Consider the following 12,500-nt stretch of genomic DNA (forward strand, 5'->3'; position numbering starts at 1 on the left):
TATTATTTGATGAACGCAGTTATATTACAACTAAAACGCATTCAAGTTTCAGCTTCCAAATTAATTTGGATGCAGGATGGTGCACCTCTTCACTATGATAGGAATGTGCGAGAATTTCTCGGTAACACTTACGACACATGGGTTGGAAGAAGGGGTACTGTTGAACGGCCTCCAAGGTCACCTAACCAAATGCTGCGTGACTTCGCAGTTTGGGGGATGATCAGAGAAAAAGTTTACAAGAGAAAGCCTAGAAGTCTTAAAAAATTGAAAGAAAGAATAACAGCAGAATTTGACAATTTGAAAAATGATCATGAGCTGAGAAGAATTTACCACTCTATGTCTATGAGGTGCCAATTCTGTTTAGAGGAAGAAGGTGGTCATTTTGAACATTTAACTTCATTTTCAATTTACCTGATGTACACTTCATTTACCTGAAATATAACTGTGTTAATAAAATATTACATCCATCCATCATCCAATCCTACGTTGGCCCATGAGGAGCGTAGGAAATAAAATATTATGGTAAAGTAATTGTTGGCCCACCCAATATATATATATATATATATATATATATATATATATATATATATATATATATATATATATGTATATATATTATCCCATTGGGGCCCAGTGTCCGCAGTATTAGACAGAACAGGGAATTTTCAAATCTTGATAAAGTAGGGATCTCCCGGGTACGGACCTATGAGCTTCGCGACTGAGCCGATAGGCGGAGGGCAGTACGCTTAGTACCCTCCAAGTGAAGTGCCTCGCCCAGCAGCTCTGGGATCCAATATATATATATATATATATATATATATATATATATATATATATATATATATATATATATATATATATATATATATATATATATATATCCTCTGTGGTACAGTGGTAGAGTGTGCGTTTCGCACGCTGGTGAGCGCGGGTTCACCTCCACCAGAGTTGTAAAAACAATGGGAAGCGTTCACCAAGCCACTTGCTACTTTGTCGGACACAAGAGGTACTGTGGTTGAACCAGTGTCGCATACTAGTATGCTTGCACCCAATCGGCTTAAGGCGGGCCGATTACATTTGGTTCACAGACTACATACAAATCCAAAGCCACTACAACACTACAATCACACTCACAAGCACTTACTCACCCTACTTACAGTCTCTACCAGACAGCTTAAGCCACTGGGTAGAGATACATTGGCTGTATCGTCCCTGCTTCGGTAGGGATAGGCCGGTCCTGCAGTGGACCTCAACGGATGATGATATATATATATATATATATATATATATTGCCATTACTACTGGCCCACCTCTCCTAACGCGCCAGTTCTCTTAAACCCAACTAGTCAATCTTTCTTTCTTGCTCGAACCACCTCGAAGCATTTCCCTTTATGTGTCATCTTATAAAACTCTAGTTAACATACTGTCGACATTTCCCGCTGCCTCTGCTGAAGCCTAGAAGCCTTCTTTTGGCATTGTGTACCCGCCTGCCTCCTGTACCCCACCACCCCAGAGATAGGATGCAGAACAAGGTAAAGTCCTGGGCAATTATTTTCGTCCCATGTTGTAGTCGAGCCATTATGAAACTCTAGCATATTATTCTTTGAAAATCTGTTTGGCTCCGAAGGTCACTTAAGATACGGATATAAAATAGAAACAGGCTTCATATTCTGTCTATATACATACAGTAGGCTGCTTTCCTCAAAAGAAGGAGGGTAGCCGAGACAGGACGGCAAACTCCCAATTTACTCATCCACCCACCCACACACACACATTTGCTCGTACTTAGCCCCCCCCCCCTTGGGAGGCTTCATATTAATTACAAAAATGTCCACAATTTTAAATGCAAAGAATTTGGTCAAATAATAAGATTTCCTACCTACAAAGCATATACTAAATGACAGTAATTTATAGTCACATGTAATATTAAAAAAAATAAATATCACAAATGCAATAATCACTAATTAACCATATCAGTAAGAACATAATAATAATAAAAAACTGCTGTAGCGGAAGCAGGCGCCATCTATTGAGCTGGGCGCAAAATAATGTGATGTTAAATACAAGCAGTAGGTGGCAGCACTAAAATATTCCCCCCCCCTTGACCTACTGTTTTGTATGCAGTTATTGCCTCTGCTGTAACTAATGCTGCCTTCTGCTTGCTCTGGCACAAAGGAGGACAGGGGAAACAGCAGGGACACGAACATAATAAAGACACAAGGATGGAGAAATAAAAGAAAAAAGTAGAAGGTAAAAAGAAGCAGCCACGATATAAACGAAGACAAAATAAATAAATTATATATATATATATATATATATCTATATATATATATATATATATATATATATATATATAATATATAAAGCCTGGATAATAAGAGATAATAGCAAAAACGAAATAGCACGTGAAATGGGTTGAGAGAGAGAGAGAGAGAGAGAGAGAGAGAGAGAGAGGGAGAGAGAGAGAGAGAGAGAGAGAGAGAGAGAGAGAGAGAGAAACATACTCAGGATACAAGGAATTAAAAAAAAAAAAAGACACAAAGCCAAACGGAAAGACGCAGGGAAAAACACATACACATGAGAGGACGGGTGCATCTAGCTTCAGACGAACAGGCACACACACACAAACCCTCCTCTACTCCCAATATGCACACAGGATGAGAAAGCTCGTTCGTTCCTCGTGTAGGCTTTTGTCAGGATTTACGTGAGACAGGATTTAAATAAGACTGGAGAAGATTAATACACTGAAGGAATATAATAATGTGTGAGGAAAGATCTTGAATAAGCAAAAAGAATTAAACGGATGTATGGGACTTGAGAGAGAGGATTTAAATTAATGTACAAAGTTTATAAGGATGTATGTGAGAGGAGATTAAAGAAGCCCAGAGCGAATTGGCAGATCTAGGGGATTTATATGAGAGGGGATTCAAATGTTCATAGAGGGAACTAAATAGATCTTCTGAAGGTATGTGAGTAATCTAAACATAGAGGAAATAAATCCAGGGGATTTAAGTGAGACGAGAGAAGTTAAATAGCTCTAGAAGGACTTCAGTAGGTGGAGTAAAACAACACTTTTTTCTGAGAATTAAAGATTTTTTTTTTTTTTTTAATATATGGAGACTAAATAAGTAAAGGGACAATTTAACCCTCTCATGATCGGGGCAACTACTATTTTATTCCAGCTAACACCAGGCACTCTTAGTCGGCTGAAAGTGTATCACACGGGTCTGAGATGCTTAATACTGTTACCATTAACCCCATAATGATCGGAACAACTCTAGTTCTATATTAAAGATAACGCCAAACGATTTATCTAACTGAGAGTCGTCGCAAAGCCTCATTGTTAATAGTGGTGCAGTCGGGACCACTTTTGTATTGTAATGCAGATACGCCTGACGATTTACTGATCTGAGAGCAAGTCATTAGGGGTCTGAGTGTTAAGTAGGCTGAGGAGGCTGAGGGATAAATAGGTTGATATAAATGGACCTAGACTGGTTAAAAGGAAGTTTGATTTTAAAGAGGGCACAAAGTAACTAGGGAAATCTGGGAATATGGAAGTTGTGAAAGAAGTGTTATATTTCTCTCACTCTCTCTCTCTCTCTCTCTGATATGGACACACACACACACACACACACACACACACACACACACACACACACACACACACACACACACACACACACACACACACACACACACACACACACACACACACACACACACACACACACACACACACACACACACACACACACACACACACACATTCTCTCTCTCTCTCTAACATGGACGCGCGCACACACACACACACACACACACACACACACACACACACACACACACACACACACACACACACACACACACACACACACACACACACACATTCTCTCTATCCCCCTCTCTCTGACAGACAGACAGACAGACAGACAGACAGACAGACAGACAGACACACACACACACACACACACACACATGGGGGAGGCGGTGGCTCAATCGGTAGAGAGTTGGCTTGCAGTCCTGACGGACCCGGGTTCAAATCCCGCTGAGGCAGGGAACAGTTTAAGGATTTGAATTTCTGAAAAATCAGACTTTACTGATCTACCAGAAGGCCCGCCGACATGTCGTAAAAATACCCCCGCTAATACCAATACACCTGTCCTGTGTGAGACAGCCCTAGCATGTATTCAGTATGGACGGTGGGTGTTAGCGCCGAAGTGGTGACATGTAGAGGTGTGCGGTACGTAGGAGGACTACTGGGCCTTGAAAGCAGGCTGTGAAGCCTATGCCCAGAGTCGGTCACATAAAAAAAAAAAAAAAAAAACACACACATACGCACACACACACACACACACACACGCACACACACGCACACGCACACACACGCACACGCACACACACACGCACACACACACGCACACGCACACGCACACGCACACCCACACCCACACACCCACACCCACACCCACACACACACACACAACCATTCTCTCTCTCTCTCTCTCTCTCTCTCTCTCTCTCGACGAATTCACCAGCTTTTCTCTCCTGTGTGCTATTGATCTAGGAAAAAAATCAAAACCAATTATAAAAAGGAGAAAAAAAAAGCACCTTAGCAATAAAAATGAGTTGAGTATAAATATGCAAAAAATCCAGCGCCTATTATTGTTTTTTATCTTAATCTTACCGTCCACTCTTCTGCGTTGCTGAATGGAGAGTTCTTATGTGGAGAGAAGGGGAGAGTTAGTGTAGGCATGGAGGGAGGGAGAGGGGAAATAAGGAGGGAGACAGGAGACGAAGAAGAAGAAAAGAAGCAGGATGATGAGAAACAAGAAGAAAAAGATGGGGAGAGAGAGAGAGAGAGAGAGAGAGAGAGAGAGAGAGAGAGAGAGAGAGAGAGAGAGAGAGAGAGAGAGAGAATAATAAACACAAAACCACAGAAAACAGGGAGAAAAAGACACAGACAGAAACAAAGAGACATTTGAGCAGAGAAAGAACATAAGTATCCTCCTTGCTCCCTCCCTGCCTACATGCAGTACAATATACAGTACAATATAGGATACAGCATACAACGATGAATTGGGTCTGTCTGTGGGCCTCTCTGTCTGTCTGTCTTTTGGTGGTGTTGCGGAGAGGACAGAGACCCACAAACAGATGCTAAAGACAACACTTCACAATTACAGGATTTATAAAAAAAAAAAAAAAAAATCCTTTGGCTATTCTAAGGGTTTTAAAAGCTTTCTTTACTATTCGCCAGAGAAAGTTAGAAACCTTAATAAATGTTTTCTTTTGCTACCCACTGACAAATGCTAAGAACGGCATAAAACATTTCTGAAAATCATTGTTAAGTCACAGAAATTCGTAGGATTCTTAATGACTGTTTCTTCATTATTTGGAAGAAAAATTTAGAGATCTCCGTAAATGCTTCTCTATAATTTGCCTCAGCAGTTCGAAGGACTTAATAATATTAGAAAAGTGATGTTAAAGAAATCAGTTCAATTTTTGATTGGCACAAAAATAATTTTACAGAACCATTGGTATCTGCTAAAAATTTCTCTCTTATACTCCCGACCTCATTATTCTGCAGAAATGTTAAATTCTTCCACTACAGTATTTACAGTATTCTCAATAGGTAGCCGCAAAAATAGCTTGATATTTTCACAGAACCGTCGTCACCTACATATTTTACAATGTCCTTTACTGATAGTCATAAATCAACATAATACCGTCCATTTTGTGTCATCAATAGAAAAATGAACCAGATAAAACAAGTGAGATATATTACTGTTTTCTCTTCATCTCTCACAGTATTGAATTAATTTCTCCCCAACAATTACAAGAACATTGTAATCATTTATATTCACAAAAAATTTATCTCAATGGTCATATAGAATTATTTCACCATTTCTATATGGCTTTTTCTCGATGGTTTATTAAACCAAAATCGGCAACCAATTTGTCTGTTGATGGTTGCAGTTTGTAGGTTTCATGTTAATGGTGATGAAAGCAAGTTGATGCAAGCAAGTTGATGATTTTGTGAAGTTAATAAGTTCATGGATTTTGGAAGCTTATGTTGATAATGTGGGTGTTGAAGATAATGACCGGCCCTACGTTCTTTACCTGACGTTACTCGTTGATAAATATTAACTCGTAGGTTTGTGTTCTGTTGCTGATTTTGTCATGTTATTAAGTTGACGGTTTCTGGATGATTGTATTGATGGTGTGGGTTTTTATGATAATGAATGGTCCTTTATTCTTGATCTCATGTTAGTTGTTGACAATAACCTCCGGTCTGTGCTGTCTTGATGACTATATGTTGTAATGGTCATAAGTTCCTGGTTGTACGTGTTGATAATAACTGGTGGTATTTTTTTTTTCTTTTACTGTATGAAGTGTCTTGGCAATAAGCTCGGTGGGTTTGTGTTGTTAATAATTTTGTTTGATAATAATTAACTGGATATTATCTTGTGGTGACTGTGTTTTGACGATAATATACTGAGGTACTGCGTTGCATTGTTGTTTTGTTGGCTTTGTATTGATTATATGCCGCAGTTTTGAACTGTTGGCATTTATACGTTACAGGTTTGTGTACAGTAGTGTTGTTGATTTGCGCTGTGAATTTTTATCCGGTATTAGTGATGTGTTCTAACAAAAATAATCTGTATTATTTATAGGATAATATATATCTGTGATAATGAACTGAATACTTCTTGTATTAAAGTTAATGTTATTCTTTAATGATAACAGGTTGCATGAATATTTTATATTTTATTTTTGATTTTATGTTACTAATCATCAATAGACCTTTTGTACTTAGATGATGGTAAGTTTTGGATTTGTGCTGCGTGCATGATTTTGTGTTGATGATAGAAATTTTGATAGCTTGTGCTAATGATGGCAGGTAGTAGGTTTGTACAGTGTTGGTGAAATGTGAACTAAAAAAAAAAAAAAAAGAGGAGGAGGAGGAGGAGGAGGAGCAGGAGGAGGAGGAACCTGATGATGATGATGAGGAGGAGGAGGAGCAGGAGGAGGAGGAACCTGATGATGATGATGAGGAGGAGGAACCTGATGCTGATGATAAGGAGGAGGAACCTGATGATGACGATGATGATAGTGAATGAAGAGGAAAAAGAACCCAGTGATGCTGCTGTTGATGATGATGATGATGATGACTATGATGATGATGATGATGACGACGAATGAACCGCATCAATGAAAGTGTTTGTATTTAATTATTTTTATCTCATTTAACTTCTCTCTTTCCTATATCCATCTCTACTGCATTACCATTATCAGTGTTGTCTCGTTGTTGTTGTTGCTGTGGTCAATATTGTAGTAATTGTCTTCAGTGCTTTACTGATGTTACAAGATTGGTTTAAATCAACTGAATAATATATATTACTGTACTACTGTTACTGCTAGTGCTAGTTGTACCACTACTAATATTTTGGCAATGTTATAAATGTAATTTTTGTTGTTGGTTGCTACTGCTGTCATTACTGCTACTTGATTTATTATTACCTTATTATTATTATTATTATTATTATTACTATTATTGCTGCTGCTGTTGTTGGTGATGATGTTGCTGTGGTTGTTATTATTGTAATTTTTGTTGTTACTCTTGGTTTTTCATTCTAGTTGCTGCTGTTATTACTATCATTGCTGATGCTGATATTCAGTGAACGCAAAGATGACTGAAAAAAGAACTACAGTGAGTCAGCTGCTGAGTCTAGGGGCCATCTTTGAGTATGAAAATAATTATGAGTGAGTGAGTCAGCAGATAGAGATAAGTCAATATTAGCGCGCGCACGTGTTCGTGTGTGTGTGTGTGTGTGTGTGTGTGTGTGTGTGTGTGTGTGTGTGTGTGTGTGTGTGTGTGTGTGTGTGCGCGCGCGTGTGCGTGTGCGTGTGCGTGTGCGTGTGTGTGAATAAGTTAGACCACGTAGATCTAAAAATTTAGGCGTAACAGTGATTTTGAGGCGGATCAGAAAGGTCGGATGAGTCAAAATTAAAGTGAGTGTGAGGGCGATTATGAGTCAGTTAAAACGCACGGATGAATAAAAATTAAACTGAGTGTGAGGGTTATTATGAGCAGGTGATATAATTTAGTATAATACGAAAAGTGTATGGTAGGATACTTATTAACAGAGTTAGAGAAAGAACAGAGGAATTAGTTGGAGAAGAACAGGGAGGCTTTAGGAAGGGAAGAGGTTGTGTAGATCAGATATTCATTCTTAGGTCTTTAGTGGAAAAGTTTCTAGAGAAGGGAAAGAAGTTGTATGCGGCTTTCATAGATTTGAAGAAAGCATATGACAGGGTGGATAGACAAGGATTGTGGAAAGTATTAAGAATATAATTATAGACAAGGATTGTGGAAAGTATTAAGAATATAATTATGGAGTAGATGGGAAGTTGTTGAATGCTGTGAAAAGTAGGCCTATGTATGATGGTGCTAAGGCTGCAGTGCGTGTGGATGGTGAACTAAGTGAATTTTTCTCTTTGAAGGTTGGGTTGAAACAGGGATGTGTCATGTCTCCATGGTTGTTCAATCTGTACATGGATGGGGTAATAAAAGAGGTACGAGGTAGGGTAGTGGATGTTGGAGTGGCCCTGGTGAGAGAGGATAGTGTTTGGAAACTCCCTGTACTGTTGTTTGCAGATGATACTGTGTTGTTGAGAGAAGACGAAGGGGAGCTGCAAGGCTTGGTAGATGAGTTTGGGAGAGTGTGTAAGAAACGGAATCTAAAGGTGAATGTAGGGAAGAGTAAAGTGATGGTCTTTGAGAGAGGTGAAGTCAGTGAATGTACAGCGAGGTTGGATGGTGAGGAATTGGAAAATGTGAGTACGTTACTTGGGTAGTGTGATGAGTAAGGATGGAGGTTTGGGGGGTGAAGTGCTTGAAAGGGAACAGCAGGGAAGAAAGGTTGCTGGTTCTTTGAAAGTAGTAATAAGACACTGGGAAGTGCGCATGGAAGTGAAAAAGTTACTGCATGACAGTATTGTGATACCAACTCTAACGTAAGGAAGTGAAGCTTGGACGTTGTTGGAAGGACACAAGAGTGAGAGCAGTGGAAATGAGTTATTTAAGAGGAGCCTGTGGAGTCACATGGAGAGACAGGCTGACGAATGAGGATATAAAAGAGCGTTGTGGTGTGGATGTGGATGTGATAGGAAGCGTTGTGAGGAACACACTGAGGTGGTTTGGCCATGTGGAGATGATGGAGGGTGAAAGACTGACGAAGAGAGTGTATGTGAGTGAGGTGGAGGGGGGAAGAGGGAGGGGGAGGCAAAGGATGAGATGGAGGGATGGGGTGGAGAGGTATATGAGAGAGGGGGGTGTGAGTTGGGAGCAGGGCAGTGAGATGGCGGGGGACAGGGCGACGTGGAGGCGATTTGTTTGTGGCCACCCCAAACGGGATTGAGGCGTCTGGCAATAGATAGATAGATAGATATAAGTTAGACCGCATAGAGGAGTCTGGCTAAGAATGAGTATGAAGGTGATTATGAGGAAGTGAAGAGGTGAGTAATAAGGTGAGTAATGTAGCTGCTGGTGAGTCTGTGAAGTGCAGGTGATTAAAACAGGTGACTTTAGGTGAGTACAATTGTATCTAGAAGACAGTTAAATCTAGGAATTCCACCATACATGAGACATGGAAGAATAATAAACAAAAGACTTATACAGCTGAGTCTAGGCGAAGTGCTCAAGGGTGTAGGTGAGTCTAGGTGAGTACAGGTGAATCTAGGCGAGATGTAGATTTGTAGGTGTATAAGATTATATATCCAAGTTAGCATATGTGAATCTAGGGTAGATAAGTGAATACAAGTGAGTCTAGGCAAGGTGTTGAGTGAATGAGTAAAATCATATCTTGGTGAATACAGGTGAATCCATGCGAGGAGTAGATGAGCAGCATGAATAAAAAGTATGTATCCAGGTGAGTGTAGGCGAGTCTAGGCAAGGTGTAGATGAGTAAAATGAGTAAAAGACCCGGTGTGACGAGTCCAAACGGCCTACGCCCCCTCACCTTCATAACACGGGGGGAGTCGGTGAGGGTGTTGGTGTAGGACTGCCACTCCTGCAGTAGGCTCTTCACCTCCCTCTTCTCGGGGTCCATCAGGCGAACCGCGGTGATGTTGGAACCCCCGTACTTGAAGTCCTCAAGGTCCACCAGATGTATGTCCTGGGGAGATAGACAGATTGACAGGTAGACAGATAGATAGGTAGATAGACAGACAGCTAGATGGATGGATAGATGGATCATTACAGAGGTTTTTCATTATCATCACAAGGAAAGAGGTGACATGGATGGAACTATCATATCAGCTGCCGAGCCTGCCTGATTACCACACCCACTTTCTCGCTAGTTATGAGACACAGAGACAAGCAAAGAGAGAGAGAGAAACAACAACACTCAAGAAAACAAGTGATATAGTCAGGCATGGAGCTGAAGAGAGAGAGGAAACAGTGACAATAACACAAACACACAAACAAACACACACACACACACACACACACACACACACACACACACACACACACACACACACACACACACACACACACACACACACACACACACACACACACACACACACACACACACACACACACACACACACACACACACACACACACACACACACACACACACACACACACACACACACACACACACACACACACACACACACACACACACACACACACACACACACACACACACACACACACACACACACACACACACACACACACACACACACACACACACACACACACACACACACACACACACACACACACACACACACACACACACACACACACACACACACACACACACACACACACACACACACACACACACACACACACACACACACACACACACACACACACACACACACACACACACACACACACACACACACACACACACACACACACACACACACACACACACACACACACACACACACACACACACACAGACTATACAAAAGGACAGAGAAACAAAGACATAGTTAAGACTGCGAAAAATGCATAATTACACGTAAACCAGGTAACTGTCAATGAGAAAACGGGAAACTTACACAAATTTAAGAACACAGACAAGCACAGTTAAAGATTACCAAAATACATAAGAGAAGAGAAAATGTCCTTGTGATAGGCTGTCATCTTGCCAGTATGCTGAGCCTGTTTCAGTATCATGACAACATTCTTGGTAGTTCTGAAACAAAAAGGCACACAGAAAGACTAAGGTAAAAACAAACAGGCAGACAGACACAGTATCAAACACCAACGATACTCAAAAGCGAAGAGACGACATTGTTAAAGACACTGAGGAATAGACAGAGACAATTTAGATACAGAGACAGGCTGAGAGACAATGACAGAGACAAAACAAATACTCACATAGGGAGAGATGGCATAGATGTGGTAAAGACAGAAAAAGAGAGAGAGACAGGGACAGACATGCAGAAGCAGCAGCAGCACCAATACTCACAAGGGAAGAGATGATATAGTTATGGTAGGCTGTCATCATGCCAATCTGCTGAGCTTGTTTCAGTACCATGCCCACTTTCGCGGTGGAACAGTCGACAATGATGTTCTCCTCATAACTATACTTGATCTTCCCTAACAGTTCCCTGTTTATGAAGAGATAGTGTCAAAGAAAGGGATAATTAAGCCTTTACCTGATCTCTCTAGTTCGAAAAGTCTCTCCTAAGTTGACAGAGACCACTTGGAGATGGCAAGACTATGCTACAAAAGACGTCGATACAGTGTTTAATTAACGAGTCACAGCTTTTCATTCTCTCTCTCTCTCTCTCTCTCTCGTGATAATTGCCCGGTGGAAGCTGCTTGATAGTCAACTAAATCAATTGGTCAGGTCCTGCAGCATAACCAGTATATCGCTACCGGTATCCTAAAAATCAATCAGTCATTCTTTCTATCTGTCCATCCATCTATCTATCTATCCATCTGTTTATCTAACTTTCTATCTGTCTATCCGTCTCTCTCACCTGTAGTCATCACCCTGTGGAAGTTGCCTGATGGTCACCTTAAACTCGCCAGGCAGGGGCGTCTTCAGCAGCTCCTGTAGTCTAACCAGTCCCTCGTTATCCTCATACACGATGCAGAAGGACTTCCACCCGAACAGACGCACCAGGTCCAGGTAAGCCTAGATGTTGAGATGGGGAGGGATTAACACTCTCAGGCTTCTTTGACTTGCAGTTTATCAGCTAGGCCTGAGAGAGAGAGAGAAAGAGAGAAAGAGAGAGAGAGAAAGAGAGAAAGAGAGAGAGAGAGTGTTAAGGGTGTGCGGGAGATGACAAAGTTGAGAAAGAATGGGAGGGCCGAGAGGAAGAGAGGAAGAAAGGAGGTACAGTAAGGCGGTAGGAGGGACGAGAGGAAGGAAAGGAGGAGGGACGAGAGGAAGAAGAGGAGGGACGAGAGGAAAAAAATGGAGGAGGAACAAGAGGAAAAAAAGGAGGGACGCGGGAAG

The 12,500-nt window shown here is 41.0% G+C and overlaps 1 protein-coding gene across 1 annotated transcript in view; it reads right to left on the bottom strand.

Moving 5' to 3' along the window:
- The window catches only part of LOC145403629 (glutamate receptor ionotropic, kainate 2-like), a 157,965-nt gene that overhangs the window by 67,230 nt on the left and 78,235 nt on the right, over positions 1 to 12,500 (bottom strand). Inside the window, exons 4-6 of the mRNA XM_080275308.1 lie at positions 12,019 to 12,176; positions 11,502 to 11,643; positions 10,020 to 10,175 (exon numbers count right to left, since the gene is read on the bottom strand). Coding sequence (XP_080131434.1) covers positions 10,020 to 10,175; positions 11,502 to 11,643; positions 12,019 to 12,176 — 456 coding nt within the window. The remainder of the gene's footprint in view (positions 1 to 10,019; positions 10,176 to 11,501; positions 11,644 to 12,018; positions 12,177 to 12,500) is intronic.

Source organism: Coenobita brevimanus, chromosome 61 (assembly GCF_032717465.1).
Source record: "Coenobita brevimanus isolate Jiangsu-jjx chromosome 61, ASM3271746v2, whole genome shotgun sequence".
In the NCBI taxonomy this organism is placed as follows: Eukaryota; Metazoa; Arthropoda; class Malacostraca; order Decapoda; family Coenobitidae; genus Coenobita; species Coenobita brevimanus.